Source organism: Bubalus kerabau, chromosome 17, assembly GCF_029407905.1.
Source record: "Bubalus kerabau isolate K-KA32 ecotype Philippines breed swamp buffalo chromosome 17, PCC_UOA_SB_1v2, whole genome shotgun sequence".
NCBI classification, from domain to species: Eukaryota; Metazoa; Chordata; class Mammalia; order Artiodactyla; family Bovidae; genus Bubalus; species Bubalus kerabau.
Genome location: NC_073640.1, coordinates 42422355 through 42438834, shown reverse-complemented (window position 1 = coordinate 42438834; position 16480 = coordinate 42422355). Strand labels below are relative to the sequence as shown.

General features: G+C 48.0%; 1 protein-coding gene across 2 annotated transcripts; it reads left to right on the top strand.

Moving 5' to 3' along the window:
• The first annotated feature begins 4796 nt into the window (after nt 1-4796).
• ATXN1L (ataxin 1 like) lies at nt 4797-15669 on the top strand. 2 transcript variants are annotated; one of them, XM_055551296.1, is made up of 3 exons: nt 4797-4950; nt 6805-6872; nt 8067-15669. In XM_055551296.1, the coding sequence occupies exon 3, from the start codon at nt 8184-8186 to the stop codon at nt 10245-10247; it is 2064 nt and encodes a 687-aa protein (XP_055407271.1). In that variant the 5' UTR covers nt 4797-4950; nt 6805-6872; nt 8067-8183; the 3' UTR covers nt 10248-15669. The 2 variants fall into 2 exon arrangements, with proteins under 2 accessions (XP_055407271.1, XP_055407272.1); XM_055551297.1 differs by having other exon boundaries at nt 8064-15669.
• The last annotated feature ends 811 nt before the right edge of the window (nt 15670-16480 follow it).

Below are 16480 nucleotides of genomic sequence, written 5' to 3'. Positions count from 1 at the left end.
CAGCACTGAGAAAACTGTGTTTACATGCATTACTTATTTTACTTGAACCCTTCTCATAATCAGAGATCCTCAGTTTCTCAGTTTACTGAGGGGGTCATGGCACATGTGACCCACTGGAATAAGGAAAGAGCAAAAGGCAACATAAATTACAGAAAGAAGACAATAGAAATCAGCTATTACTCATATTCATGGATATAACATGACTTAAGCTGTCACCTGATAGAAGAAAGAGCATCTTCTGTGTGTGTTTGAAAAAAGCTAAGGAAGCTCTTTCAGAAAAATTTGCCCAGGACCTCAAACTTAATAGCTATTACACATCTAAAAAAGGCTTGGCTAGATAAAGCACTGTGCTTTGGTGGAGAGAAGTCCAGTCATTTGGACATAACATTACATCTTAAACCTTCGGAGATGTTTTTCTTTCTTTTGGCCATACTTGGAATCTTAGTTCCTTGACCAAGGATTGAACCTGAGCCCCCTATAGTAGAAGTGCAGAGTCCTAACCATTGGACCACCAGGGAATTCCCTGGAAAACTCTTTATATTTTTTTTTAAAAAAACAAATGTTATTTATTTATTTATGGCTGCACTGGGTCTTTGTTGCTGCATGGGCTTTTCTCCAGTTGCAGCAATTGAGGGCCACTCTCTAGCTGTGGTACGCGGGCTTCTCATTGCAGTGACTTCTCTTGTTGTTGAGCATGAGTTCTAGGGGCTCACAGGCTTCAGTCGTTGCAGCACGTGGGCTTAGTGGTTGTGGCTCCTGGGCTCTAGAGTACAGGCTCAATAGTTTGGTGCATAGTCACATGGCATCATTCCAGCTCACGGACTGAACTTGAACTGAGCCACTGGCAGGCAGATTCTTTACCAATGAACCACTAGGGAAGCCTGAAACTTCTTTTTAAATAAAGTTTTTATTTTGACATAATTGTAGGTTAACATGTGGTTTGTAAGAAGTAATACAGAACAACCGAGGACCCACTTTATTCAGTTTTCACCAGTGGTTTAACATCTTACAAAACCATGATTGGTATTGAGACAACCAAGATACAGGAGAGTGTTTGAAAATTTTTAAACAATTTGATCACTGTAATAATCAGTCCCACAATTCAGGAACATGCCTTTAAATTTCAGAGTTGCTAAGTAAGGTCTTATGAGATATGCCATGGGACTGGGAGGTGGCAGCATGAAGTGCACAGGAATCTGAGGCGCAGCTTGCTATGCTCCCTCACTCTAAAAAAAATTTTTTTCCAGGAATTCTAGGCGACTGACAACCAGCTGCGAGTTGTCTGCAAAAGGCATAAGCTTTGAAGGCAAAGCTGAATGTGATTTCACCACAAGGCACAGCAGCTCGCAAATCACCTTGCTGAGAAGTTTCCTAGCCAAAGAGAGAGTTATCAGAGGCTCTAATTTTTCCACATCTACTTTATTTATTCAGGAGCCTGGCGGGCTACAGTACCCGGGGTTGCAAAGAGTCAGCCACGACTGAGCACGCACACATTTATTTATTTAACAAATCCCGTGTAAGGAACTCCTGGCTGCTTAGTACTGGCCTGAATGCACTTGCTTCTCTATGGACCAGTTCCCCAGATACGACGCTTGTGATTCAAATAAGGGCTAGATCTCCTTCAGTTTATTGTAATCGTCAGTGTTTTTACTGCAACTTTTGAGAGTTCTGCCGGAAGTTTCTGACAAATAGTGAAAGTCTCTAACAAGTGTCTGAGGAAGTAGACAACAGAGGGATATTCTCCTCCCCAGAGGACATAATAGTCACTTTGGAGAAGTTATAAGACCTTCTTCTAAATGTTAATGAATTCGAAAGGGCAATCCCCATTGGAACCTGGAGAGGTTGCATAACATTAAAGGCATGTGGAAATGAGAACACAGGGAAGTAGATAAAACAGAAGCCTAAAAACTGCACATTCCTACATTTGGAAACAATTAGAAAACTTTCCCAAATAATCTAATATCAGGAACCAACATGTTTCTAGGGAAAGTCAAATCTGCTAAGGTTTCTATAATTTCAATATATGCTTAAGATTAGTTGTCATTTCTGCCATAGGATCTAAGGATTGAAGTTCCTTTCTTAAAACGACACCCTGGTATGCTAAAGCATATAAGCAGGAAGATAAGAGAGTATGAAAAAAAGCCACCTACTCCTCTTGTTGTGACAAACATGGTTTCCCAAGTTTTTATCCCAAAGTTATCTCTGATTGATTCCTTAGCATCACAAACAGTTGGGATAGTTGTCTGAGCTTACCCTGCCTGTGGGCCTTCCCTGGTGGCTCAGTGGTAAAGGAGCCACCTGCCAATGCAGGAGATGAGAGTTCAATTTCTAGGTCGGGAAGATCCGCTAGAAAAGGAAATAGCTACCCACTCCAGTATCCTACCTGGGAAATCTCATGGACAGAGGCACCTGGCGAGCTACAGTCTATAGCGTCACAAAAGAGCCAGATACGACTTACCAACTAAACAACAACCATCAATATGTACAACCAAAGAAATGAGGCTTGCTTGGAGTAAAGAGTTCTAGAAGAAGATACAGCAGATATGACCTACCCTTTTGGGACTGCAGCATCAAACCAGGAAATCACTAGTGTTTCACCATTCAGAACACCCTTAAACAAAAATAGACACACACCTTTGAACCATGTCATTATGTTAATGACTGGCAGCCAAAAAACATTTTGCTTGCATCAATTTCGCCTGAAAACCAGGTCTCTGATTGCATATCTTGATCTGGGAGAAACTGGCTATCGTTGAATACACTTTGATGGTCCAAAGGTCTTGATCTTGGCAGTTTCAATGCCAGTTTTGTGAGCGAAGAAATGAACCAGAAACCATTCTGCCAGTTAGCACTAAAACAGGGTCCCTGAGTAACCACAGGACTTCCTTCTTGGCCAAACTGAGAAAATAATTGTTATGTATAATATTAATATTCACAAAGCAAAGTTTTCTGCTGATTTAGATGGCTACGAATCAGTAGTGTCATTATGTTTTACCCATTTGGGTGTAGGGGTGTGTGTGTGTGTGCACACACGTGTGTCTGTGTGTGTGTGTGTGTAGTATTCAATAATTTTGATAATTCTTTGGACCCACCCAGGTGAGAAAATATCAAATTTGAGGCCTAAGTGTTTCCTAGAAAGAACATTAGAGATCATATACCTTATTTGTATTTTAACTTGCTCATTTAATATTTCTAAGGTAATATTCTCAATAAAAAAATCCAAACAATAACTAAAAGTCTCTTTTGTTCCTCTTGGCCACCACCCAGTTCCACTTTCCTCTCCTGAGATAGCCAATGTTAACTAGTTGATACATATCCTTCCACTCCTCTTCTGTACAAATACATAAATATATGCAACTGTAACATTACGTTGTTTAAAATAAATACATGATCTCACAATGTATATCTTCGCTTATTTTTTCACTTAAAATGTTTCGCGATCTCTCCTATCTATGTGTTACTCCGGCCCCTTCACCCAGTTCGGGAGAAGGCCACGGCTACCCACTCCAGTACTCTTGCCTGGAAAATCCCATAGAGGGAGAAGGCTGGTAGGCTGCAGTCCATGGGGTCGCTAAGAGTCGGACATGACTGAGCGACTTCACTTTCACTTTTCACTTTCATGCATTGGAGAAAGGAATAGCAACCCACTCCAGTGTTCTTGCCTGGAGAATCCCAGGGACGGGGGAGCCTGGTGGGTTGCCGTCTATGGGGTCGCACAGAATCGGACACAACAGAAGCAACTTAGTAGCAGCAGCAGCAGCAGCAGCTTCACCCAGTTCAAGCTCTTCATTTCACATAAAAGGAAACTGAAGCCTAAAGTAGTAAAATGATTTTCCAAAGGCTTAATAGCAAGAGCCCAGCCAGTAGAACTTTCAAAATCGAACAAAAATCAGTGATTATTTACTGAACAAAGTTTGCAGAAACTAAAAAGGAACAAAATCTACTCAGAATCCAGTCTCTCCAATAGTTTTTTTTTTCCCTCTGTTCAGCTTTTGTCTGTATGCAGAACTACTTTTTTACATAGTTGTAATCAAAGCATAAATCAATTGGTGTCCTTTTTTTTTTTTTTCTATTTTGGCCACGCTGCAGGGCTTTGCAGCATGCGGAATCTTAGTTTCCTGCTCAGTGAAAGCCACGAATCCTAACTATCGAGCCATCAAGGAATTCCCTTTTTTCACTTAAGTTAATCAGATGTTCATATTACTATCAAGTCGACAAGTTAATTGTCAATAATTGGTGACCAAACAGTTCATCTAGTAGTCAAGCCCTCTTCCCGCTAAGCTGCTTCCCACTGTACTTCCCCCATCCTCTCATTCTTCACAGACTTTCAAGTCACTAACTTCACTTTCCTCTAGATCCTGGTTCCGGTCCATTTCTCGTCCCCCCTCAGAGGCATTTCTCAACTCTTAAAGAGCTCCCCTCTCCATCCTGGGTCTCTAGGGGGAATCTCAATACTCTCCCGGACCTGGGTCGCCTCAGTGTTCCGGGAGGTTCCCAAAAGATTTCACAAAGTCAGTTCCCGAGGTCCAGGAAACGAGGGTCACTGATGGCCACGCTTCGGGGTTCTGTTTGGGAACCTCCAGAACTGACTGGAGTAAGCGATTGCAGGGTCCTTGGTGGGGTCAGGGTGTGGAGGCCGGGCCCAGTCCTATTCACGTGACCCTGCCCCAGGGAGAGGAGTTCGTTTTCCCACCAGGCGGGGCGCTGGGAGTGACAGGCGGGGAGCCAGCCCCCTCCCCTCCGGGGTACTCCTGGGCGTCGCTCTCCGACCAGGGGCTCTGATGCCATCTCTCCGCGCCGGGGGCGGGGCGCTCTTGACGCCATCTCCGGGCGCCCGGCTGGGGGGGCGCTGGGTGTGGGGCGGCTCCGGGGCCGGGGATGGCGGCGGCCGCTGTTGCGGCGGCTCCGGGACCAGCGGGAGGAGCCCGGGGAGCGCCGTGAGATGGGCCGGTGAGTGTCGCCTTGATTGAGGCCGCCGACCTCACTGGGGCCAAGCAGGCCTGGGCTTGGTGCTCTGAAGGAAGTGGCCCCCCAGAGCCCGTTACCCCGCGGACCGAGGGAGCGAAAGAGGCCTCGCCTAGACCCCGGATCGCTTCTCACCGGCCCGGCCCAGAGAGCTGCCTCAGGTTCCTGCGCCCCCGCGGCTGTGTCCTGGCGGCCCGGGCTGTCCGAGTCCTCGGGGCGGGAAGGGGCCCCCAAACAAGGAAGCAGCGCCTGCGGGGCCTCGCCCTTACTCCTCTGCTTGAAAGGTCGACCCTCCACTCTCTAAACGCAGAATTCCCAATTTCGGGCCTTACCCCTTTTGGGGCAGTGATTGGGGGATCAAGGGAAGCCTTAGCCCCTGTCTGTTCTAAGCTCCTCGCCCTCAGCGAATTCGAGTCTGGGGCTGGATTCAACCTCTTGATTCTGGGCTGTGCTGGCAGCTCCAGCAGCTCTCCGGAATGGTCCTCCTTTCCCGTTAGCTCCGTTAGGGCCACAGGCTGCGTCTTGCCCTGGAGAAATCCTCATTGAGCCTCTTAAGAGGCTAACGTTTCAGATTCCAAAATGTGTTTTGCGTTGTGGGAACTTGGTGCACAGTCTTGGCTCTTTGTTACTCCCCCAGACCTTTTGCCTCTTTCAGTCCTTTTATTAGCCTCTGTGTGGCTAACCCCTCTGTGACCTAGAGGCAGGTTCTCTTTAATGTTTTAGTCATGAGAGGCAAGTATCATTCTAGAATTGAAGATGTGACCCCATTTTCTGTTGGAAATGACAGAGAAAGCCAACAGCTTTTCAGTTACTGGAACTGCTGGCAAAGAAGGAATGCAAGACTTGTGCCCTCTGTGTAACTTTGTGTTTATGGAACGAAGAATTTGTCTTTCCACCTTGTTTTCCTGTCTTCTTCCTTTTTTTTCTTCCCTTTTTTTTTTTTTTTTTTTGATATATCTGCACCTTGCCGATCTTAAGGGAGAAATACCTTCAGTTTGGTTTGAGGCTTGCAGTATTCTGTAGGACTTGGAAAGCACAGTGGGTAGTATCAACAGTGTCTCCAAGTACTGGTCAATATTACTTTCTTTGTTTTTAGAGATTAAGGCTCTGGTCTTCAGCGCATGATGTTTCTGACAGGTGTAGATTCGGATGTTGACAGTTAGCAGTTTTGTTTTCCATTGTTGTGGTACCTGAGGATGAAGGCAGTACTTTCAGTTTCTGTCACACCTGATTCAGCACTTGGTACAAAGTTGTCACTTACAAATTTTACACACACACACACACAGGAGCCTGTTTTTTTTTTTTTTTTTTACCCTGGAAATTTGTTAATAAGGCTTCCCTTTGAGTGACTCCCCCTTGGCCTCTTTTTCTGCCCCAGAAACATAAATAATTGTTCATTTTCCTCCAGTGCCTCTTTTCTCATTTAAATAACCTCCACATCTATGTTTTCATTAGCCCAGAATAAAAGTGAAATCCGTGAGACTAATTTTTTTCCTGCTTCCCTTTGTTCACATGGGGACAATGCTGAGTCTTCCACTTTGTGCATTTACCTGAAACTGGGATTGGAAATAAATTTAACCTTTGGTGGAATAGGTACAGGTAGAGAATGAAGAATACGATGTTAAGGAAAACAGTGAAGTTTGACACTTGGAAATTTTTTTCCCAGAAATGTCTTCCAACAAATTAGAATTTAATGTGTTGTTACCCCTAGAGAAGAGGCTGAGGCAGGGACTCCTGGACTTTAATGTCTTTATGGCTTTAGAATTCGCTTTCTTCATGATCCTGGGGATGGTCAGAGGCTAGGCTCCCGCTTACTGTATTCCTGTTTCTGTCTTCTAGGCTCCCAAGCCAGTGGGGAGGACACTGCTTCTTATTACAACTTCTCAGAAGCACCACTGGAAGCTCAGGTAATAGAGGTGCTTTGGATACCTTGTTGCAGAAAAACATCTGGAATCAACAGTGGAAAAGCAGAACAGAGTGTAATATCATAGAAATCTTTTTCCAGAGCCAAAGAACTGAAGCTTGATTGGAAGAAATAGGTGACAAATTTCATAGGTGTTCAAGTATTCAGACCAAAATGATAAGTTGTGACAGTGGCCAAAAGTGTGTATGAAAGGTGATAGAGAAAGGGGAGAGAGAACTTTCTTATGAATCACATAGACCTAAGATAGCGATAAAGAGGCATGTTTTGGGGAATGGAACCAGAATCTTAAGAAGTGGTGCCTAGAACCTCCCTACCATAGAAAAGGAGCCATTGGCAAAGGAAAAAAGAAAGGGAATGAGTGAAGAAGGCAAATTGAAGGTAGTCCATGGGAGGAAAAGAAGTCTTGCCAGACTAGGAAACACAAAGTCTGTGTGAGGTCAGAAGAGTTTTGTTGCTCTTTGAAGAAAAGGAGAAATAAATAAATTCTAGAAAATGCTAGTACAATCACTTTCCTCATAGGGCCCAAGTTTGAAGGTAGTATTTTATGGGGCAAAGAAGATACTTATTTTCGTAACATACTTAGGGAACAGCATTTTTTTAAAAAAACAAGCAGACCTCAGGACCTATTGACACCTGGGTCCTTGGGGTAGTGGTGATATGAGGCAAAGGAGGTAAGGCCTGGGAGGGAGGAGGGGGATAGATGAGATCATAACCCAAATTAGGCTGGGGAAAGGAAGCAAGGATGAGCTCATATGTTCAGGAAAGAAGATAGCACAGTAGTGTTTGGTGACAAAAGGAGAAACTTAAGGACCCAGCAGCAAAGACCATGTGTTCAAATCCCCCTTAGGGGGATAGACTCAGAATAGTCAGGGTTCGCATCAGAGACACAGCTAATCATGACGCTTTTGGTTTCCCTGGGGTCATGGACCAACAGGTTACGTTCCGCATTTTTGAGTGCTTGACCTTGTAGCTGTGTGCTTTCTGTGATTGTTTCTTTCATGTCCTTGGCTGGATGAGTGAGGGGTGTAGCATCCTTGTCTGCCTCTTTCTCATTCCTCTTTTTTTCCCAGCAGTCCTCTTGGTTCCATCTTCCTCTATGGATGCAGTTCCTGCTCTTCCATTTGACTTGGTTTACCCCTGGGTTACTGTTCTTTGCCTCTGATTTGTTCCCTAGCAGATGTGGGCGCCCCAGCCAACAGCACAGAGGGGTGCAGGGGAGCTACAAAGAAGCCCCTTCTGATGCCCCAAGGAGCAAGCCGACCCCTTCCAGGCTCCAGGAACACCACAAAGCAATATGAAACCTGTTCATGAGAGGAGTCAGGAATGCCTTCCACCAAAGAAACGAGACCTCCCCGTGACCAGCGAGGATATGGGGAGAACCACCAGCTGCTCAACTAACCACACACCCTCCAGTGATGCTTCTGAATGGTCTCGAGGGGTTGTGGTGGCCGGGCAGAGCCAGGCAGGAGCCAGAGTCAGCCTGGGGGGTGATGGAGCCGAGGCCATCACTGGTCTAACGGTGGACCAGTATGGCATGCTGTATAAGGTGGCTGTGCCACCTGCCACCTTCTCCCCAACTGGCCTCCCATCTGTGGTGAACATGAGCCCCTTGCCCCCCACATTTAATGTAGCGTCTTCTCTGATTCAACATCCAGGAATCCACTATCCCCCAATCCACTATGCTCAGCTCCCGTCCACCTCTCTGCAGTTCATCGGGTCTCCGTACAGCCTTCCTTATGCTGTGCCACCTAATTTCCTCCCAAGTCCCCTCCTTTCTCCTTCTGCCAACCTCGCCACCTCTCACCTTCCACACTTTGTGCCATACGCCTCACTCCTGGCAGAAGGAGCCACTCCTCCCCCGGCTTCATCCCCAGCCCATTCGTTCAGCAAAGCCCCCTCTGCCAGCTCCCCGCCTGGGCAGTTGCCACATCACTCGAGTACTCAGCCACTGGACCTCGCTCCAGGCCGGATGCCCATTTATTATCAGATGTCCAGGCTCCCTGCTGGGTACACCTTGCATGAAACCGCCCCCGCAGGTGCCAGCCCAGTTCTTACTCCTCAGGAGGGCCAGCCTGCTCTGGAAGCAGCCGCTGCCAATGGACAGAGACCGCGAGATCGGAATTTAGTGAGACGGGAAAGCGAAGCCCTTGACTCCCCTAGCAACAAGGGTGAGGGCCAGGGACTGGCGCCAGTGGTCGAATGCGTGGTGGACGGACAATTGTTTTCAGGTTCTCAGTCTGCACGGGTGGAGGTGGCAGTGCCAGCACACCGAGGGACCCCGGACACTGACCTCGAGGTCCAGCGGGTGGTGGGTGCTTTAGCTTCTCAGGACTACCGGGTGGTGGCAGCTCAGAGGAAGGACGAGCCCAGCCCCCTCAACCTGTCCCACCATAACCCTGACCACCAGGGCGGGGGGCGAGGGCCAGCCAGGAGCACCGCCGAGATGGCCGAGAAAAACCAGGCCCGAGGGGTCTCCCCTCACTCCCATCAGGAACCCCTGAAGCATAGACCTTTCCCCAAAGCAGTGGTTGTAGCCAATGGCAACCTGGTGCCTGCTGGAACTGACCCAGGCCTGCTGCCTGTGGGTTCGGAGATCCTGGTGGCATCAAGTTTGGACATACAGGCCAGAGCCACCTTCCCAGACAAGGAGTCGACGCTACCACCCGTGACCTCTTCCCATTTGCCCTCCCATTTCATGAAGGGCGCCATCATCCAGCTGGCTACGGGGGAGCTGAAGCGGGTGGAGGACCTCCAGACACAGGATTTTGTGCGCAGTGCCGAAGTGAGCGGGGGGCTGAAGATTGACTCAAGCACAGTTGTGGACATTCAGGAGAGCCAATGGCCTGGATTTGTCATGCTGCACTTCGTGGTGGGTGAGCAGCAGAGCAAAGTGAGCATCGAGGTGCCCCCCGAGCACCCCTTCTTCGTCTATGGCCAGGGCTGGTCCTCCTGCAGCCCCGGGCGGACTGCACAACTCTTCTCTCTGCCCTGCCATCGGCTCCAGGTGGGAGATGTCTGCATCTCTATCAGTTTACAAAACTTGAACAGTAACTCAGTCTCTCAGTCCAGCTGTGCTCCCCCAGGCCAGCTGGGTCCTCCCCGAGAAAGACCTGAGAGGACAGTCCTGGGACCCCGAGAGCAATGTGACAGTGATGGGAAAAGCCAGCCGTCAGGCGAGGGCTCCCGGTCGGTAGAGCCCTCGCAGCCGGAGCCTGGTGCTCAGGCCTGCTGGTCAGCCCCGAGCTTCCAAAGATACAGCACGCAAGGGGAGGAGGCGCGGGCTGCACTGCTCCGTCCCTCTTTCATTCCGCAGGAGGTGAAGCTGTCCATCGAAGGGCGCTCTAATGCGGGGAAATGAACTTATCCCAGACCCAGCCTGGGGCTCCACCCCAGAGCTGGGCCTCACCGTGAGTGAGCAGAGCAGAGGATTTGCACATGCCGAGCAGTGGGTAGCTCTCTGGGCAGTGAGGTTGGTGGGGAAGAGGTGGCACGAAGGCAGCCTCCTGAGGCAGGGTCTGTTACCTGTCACCCCATGGCATCCTTTCAGAACAGCCCCCACTGGGGTGTTGTGACGGGGAGCAGCAGGCCTGGGCCAAGGAAGGAAGGGGGTGCACACAGGATAAGAAACATTCCAAATATCAGGGCCCCCTGTTCTTTCCTCTTCATCCCTGGCTCCTGCAAGGAGAGAGTCAGGCTTTGGGAGCAGGTGGCAGAGGGAGGGAGCAAAGAAAGAGCCAAAAATGATGATCCACAGCTTATAGTAGCAGTTCAGCTGTCTGAAGTTTTTTTTTTTTCCCTTTCTTTTTTGTGATGGGAGGGCAGGAGGCCCCATGGTTGGAAGTAAGAGGGTTCCCACCCAGAACTCTTCTTTTGAGAGCTGTGCACTTTAAAGGGTAGTTTTGTTACAGATGTTGGAGGCTGGGTATTTTTGCAGGGGACTCTGTGTGACCCTCTGCTCCAGCCATTTCCCGTCTCTCCCCACCGTTCCTCCCACAAGGCTTCTAGCATCCCACCAGGAGAGAGAAGCCCCTCCAAGGCTCAGAGTGGAGACCTACCTTAGCGGGGACCGAGTTGCGGGATATGAGGAGAAAGACCTGATGGCCAGACTGACCAGGCTGTAGGCAGAGCTTCCGGAAGGGCAGCTGACTTAACAAAGCCCCTCCTCCTCAGTGTTCCAGACCCACTTTGAAATTGTCCTGAATCTTGAGTTGGTAATGGTGACTTTCAAAAGAACCAGTGGATCCTTTGCCCCAGGCCCCTACACCCGCTCCTCTGTCTGTCTGTGTTGTGCCTAAGTGCCTGCGCTGCCCCCACTCTCTGCTGACCTAACCTGTCTGCTTGGTATCTTGACCTGGGCCTAATTTTTAGCTGCATTGCCGTTCCCTTTCTACAAAACTGGTTTTGTCCACTCTGACCAAGACCTCTAGTTTTTGGTGTGTAGGGGGTCTCTCTGGTTTCCCTTTCAGTTATTCTCTAGTTTTAAAAACTCAGAGTCATGTCCCCTCCTCTCCTGTAGTTGAACTGTTTGGTGGGGAAACAAAAATGGAACTATCCCCTGGGTCGGGGCCAGTATCAGTGGCTGGGCAGTGCCCATCCTTAGGTTTTTACAGAGTCCCTCCCACCTTACTCCACTCCCTCTCCCAGCATTTGGGCTTCCCCAAGCCGTCTCCTCCCACAGCCAGCTCTAAGGTGTTGGGATAGTCTTTTTTTTTTCTTTATTTTGTCCGTGGGATTTTAGTTCCTCAAATCAGGGACTGAACCTAGATCCTCAGCAGTGAAAGCATGGAGTCCTAACCACTGGACCACCAGGGAATTCCCTGGGATACTCTTGATAATATTTCAATACCTGAAAAGTCTCCTAGATTTCATTTTGTGGTGGAGTATTCCTCTGCAAAGAGTTTTTTCGATCTTAGTTGCATGTGCCCCCGTGTCTTAAGCCCATTTTTTTCTTCATGACTTTTTAGCATCAGCTTGGACTGTGGGATTCCAGTGGATGTTGAGAATTAGGCTTCCCCCATCAGCTTTCAGGTGGGTGGGTGGGTGTTCTGTTTATATGGGGGGGGGGGGAGGTCTTTAGACTCTTGAAACAACTCAGGGTATTGTCCACTCAGTTCTCTGGTGAGGCTTCTCCCAGGGTATGACCCTGGCCTTTCAAGATGGACTGGCTGAGGCCTGGCCTGTCATCCGGAGTCCCGAACCTCTGAGGTCTGATCTCTGCTCTGTCAAAGGCTTTAGGCAAGTCTTGTGACCTCTCACTCTTTCACTTTCTCCCCAGCTGCCAAATGGGGATAAATAATCTTACCTACCTCCTGGGGGGAGGGGGCGTTCTGAGAATGGAGTCATTCTTAGTGTTCAGGTGCTAAAGGTTGTTCTCCTGGGGGAACAGAGTGACTGAGACCGGCTTGTTTGCTCCAAGCCCTACACTCCACGGTTTCATTCCTTGCAAGCAGTTTCCTGGTCAGTCAGCTTCTGGAGGCCTGTCCAAAGGAAACTGCTGACCTGATCACTTCAGTCTCCGGTTCACCTCAGAACCAAACACCAGCCATGTCTGGTGAACACTTATCCTTGTACACATTTGGGATCATGTCCTTTCCCTTCTCTGTCCCCGTTCTCTCTCAATGCTGCTTTCTCTGGCTTGTTTCTACACTGGGGCCCTGTGGGGCTGAGTCTTGAGGAATCCTCTCAGAGGAGGCCTCCAGAGAAGGCCTCATTTCTGGCTGCTCCACAAGCAATTCATTCCCAGTTTCTCATACCCAGGTTTCTCAGAAACCTTTCTCATTAGCAAGGCTCATCCACCGATTATAGTGACAGGCACACACTAAGCACTCAAGAAATACCCACCACAGATACCAACTGAGCTTCTTCTTAAGGGAGCAAACCTCTGTCTAACCAGATACATGCCAAGTAGTTTAAATACAAAAACCCCTCACTGCCTAGCCTGGTAACTTCCACTTAATTCTGGAAAGAGAAAATCTTGTGCACCTTGGCGAGCTGGGTCCTGAGCTTTCTGCTGCTGTTCCTCTTCTGCATCTTGCTGGTAAGGCAATACCAGCACTTCCCCTGATACTGTGCCATGCATATGTAGTATATTGATTACTTGACTTCGCTGAGCTGCAGAGGTGTCTTGTGTAAAGTATGGTCTCCCAGGGAAAGAAGCTCTGTGCTCTAGATCCTGGTTAGAGCACTGGCATTCCCTTTACCTTTTCCCTCTGGTTCAGTCTTTTCTTCCAGGCGTGAGGAATGAATAACCTATGGTGTGTCCATTCTTCCTTGTGAAGATTTCATAAGTGTTATTATAAGAGACCTAAGAGCATTTTGAAAGAGTGAGTGTTTTGGTGGGAAGCTGTCAGCTTTAGCAGGTAATGGGCAGTTGGAGAAGGCCAGTGTCAGGGGTAGGACATCCTAGAGGTTAGACATAGGAAGATGGCTAACTCTGGCATTAAACAGAAATGCCTACGCCGGTTTGGGAAGTACGGGGACCAGGTGAAGGAAGAGTAAGACATCCAAGTCTTGGATAACCATTTCTATCAAGATTAATGTACAAGGAGGGGGTTTGGCGTGGGGGAAGGGGAAACTGGGAGGTCAGAGCTGAGCACTGGCAGCCCAGCGAGGAGGGGCGGCCAGTAGATCTGGACTGATCCTTCTGTACTCTTGGTTCAGTTGGTTGTCACATCAGGGGCTTTGGTCTGTGCTGCTTTGCCACTGCTGCTGTCTATTCACTGTCCTGCCTGCTGCCCTTCACAGCACTCTTTCTGTGTCTTTGGCCATGTAGGTGAGACCCAGGCATCCTGTCCATCCTTACCTGTGCAAGGGTTACTTTGTAGCAAAGTCATGTTGAGTAGGGATGGTATGAAATGCTGCTGGTGGGCTGGTGAATCCAAAGGGATGTGGCTTCAGTGCATCTTGGGAGCCCTTTGGCTCCAAATAATCTGACTCTGGAAGAAGAGACAAATGGGTCCTGTAAGTGGTGTTTTCTGCGTATTCGCTTCTTTCCTTTATAATACCTTGTATCCTGTTTTAAAAATTAAATGATGGGGAACCAGGTTAGGACCTGTGTCAGCATCCCAGGGAGGTTCATCTGGCTCCAGTTAAATGGATTCTGGGGTTGGGGGAGGGTTTGAAATAGACCCTCAGGTGGGGTTTAGTTTTATTTTTACCACTGGGCACCATAGAAGATGCAGAGTGGTGGTATGATTTCAGCCTGCAAGAAGCAGGCATGTTGAAAAGTTGAGTGATCACACTGGAGATAAAGGGTAGACATGAGTTGACTGGGAAAGGGCTTGGGTCCGTTGGAGTAAAAACAACCTGGTTGATTGAATTGGCCGCGGGAGATTTAAGTTACAGTCTTAAATAGTGCAGAGGCCAAGTTTTAGGGAGACTTTTTGGCCTCTGAGGCTAAGTTTACTAAACCACACTGAAGCTACAATACTTTCCAGATGGGAAGAAGTGTACACTACAGTTGAAGATCTGAACCACGTGAGGTTGGATGTTGACCAGGAACCTATTAGCCCTTTGCTGGGAAGCCTTCACCCTCCAGCTTCCCTGGTATAGACAGGGCCTCCCGCATTATGCAATAATAAAAAAACGCATCTGGGTCTTTGCAGCTGTCAGTTGCTCTTTCAACTCTAGGATCCATCTTGGGGCCACACGTCTGGTCTGGGCCTGGGATGATGCTGGCCCTTGAGATGCTAGAGTCGACTGCACTCTCTCCCTACCTTCAGACTATGCACAGTGCCTGGGGCGGAAGGAGGAGAGGTGGTGCGGTGTGCCCTGCTGAGCCTCCCCAGCAGGAACAGTAGTAATGCACTTTTCACACTAAGGTTTCTTTATTAGTTCTCCTATTAAGCCTAGATCCTCCCCTGGTAGACTGCAAACTCAAAAGTCTGTGTGATTCCCCCAAGCCATTCCACTGCAAATGCCCAGCAGTGAAGATGGCCTCAAATTGAGTTCCTGTCTGCAGTGTGTGTGGTGGCAGCCCATGTGCCTTTACCTATTGTCAAACTTGCAAGCATTTATTTTGGTCTTTATGACTGTCACGGGGACTGAGATTCTTCAAAAAGAGAGAGCGAGCGCGTGTGCGAGTGTGAACGAGCTGATGACACAGTGGTTTATATCCACTCCCCGCACAGGGAGTTTGCACATAGTTGTGAGCTACGAGTGGTTAGTGCATCACTGAGGTTGCTAAAGGGAGGGTTCATCTCTCATTTGCTTGACACTCGCATTCAAGAGAAGCTTGTGTTGGGGAAGAGACTGACAGTACTCTTGGCAAACTTAAAAGTATTAAAAATAAGGCTGTCCCCTACAACCTCCCTCGTCACACACAGGATCCCTGTAGCCAAAACAGTATATGTTCCAGCTGCAGAGAGCAGACTGCTCTCAGCTTGCACAGCACCTTAGGGGAGGGAAGACTATATGGGTAGGGAATGGGGTGGAGAAGGGAGGATGGGGATGTTGTCATCCAGGTGGCTTTAGGGTCCTGAGGAGTAGTAGAGGACGGCACTGGGGAGGTCTGATGGATGGATCTGATTTGTGTAGGAGTTCCCTGTAGATAAATTACTGATCCCCCAACTACTATCCCCAGTATGTAATGGCTAAATTAATATGTAATCAACTGCATTGTATCTAAAGCCTTAGAACTAGTCAGGTGCTCCCCCCACCCAATACCATTTCTTACCCTCTAATCCTACCTGATCTTTAACAAAGCATTAATAATTCTAAGGATAATCTCTATTTTGTTGTGCTTTTTTGTAACTGTTTTAAATAAATCAATTTGTACTGTATATTTGTACTTTTGTGAGATCCTTTTTGCTGTTTTACCATTTTAAGTCTCTGTACTTGGCTACACACAGATTGTATTTTTATTGTTAATGCTCTTCTTATGGATACCTGCATTTAACTTGTGGACTATGTAAACACAATATATATCAATATCTATATATCTATCTATATAAACTACTAGCTTTTCCTTTTGGTGTTTGCGCCTTCTTCGTATCCCAGCCTTAGATGGTGGCCCTTGGGTGGGGGACCGAAGCCATGTGTGGCAGAGCTTGAACTGGAGAGCAAGTGGCACCCATCTTGATGTGGTGGGCTTGGGGCAGGTTGTCTGAGCTAGTCCTGAACCGTGGTCTGCATGTTCTGTTGTATCTCAGGGACCCAGAAGTCTGCCTGGAGACTCAGATTCTGTACTCGCACAACCACAAGGACCTGTAGATGCCCTCCCTGTTGGCTTTTTTTCTAATTCTATTCTCAGAAACACTGCCAGAAACTTTTGGAGTAAGTCATCTCCAATCCCAGCTACCACTGCTAACTTAGCTCGCCACTAGTAAGGGGTGAAACACTCAAGATACATAATAGTTACTCACTTTTATTGAGCACTTGCCGTGTGCCACAAAATCTACGTGCATTATGTATTAACAGTTACTTGTTGCTAGTACTATTATTTCCATTTTGTGGGTGGGAAAATGAAGAGGTTTAAGTATGTGCCCAAAGTTACACAGCAGTAATTAGCGGTACAGAATGTTAAATCCAGGCACCTAATTCCTGAGTTTATGTTAACTCATAGTTTGTTGTAAAAATTAAATGAGATAATCC

Coding starts and splice junctions, on each gene's coding strand:
- ATXN1L (XM_055551296.1), top strand. CDS start 8,184: ATGAAACCTGTTCATGAGAGGAGTCAGGAATGCCTTCCACCAAAGAAA.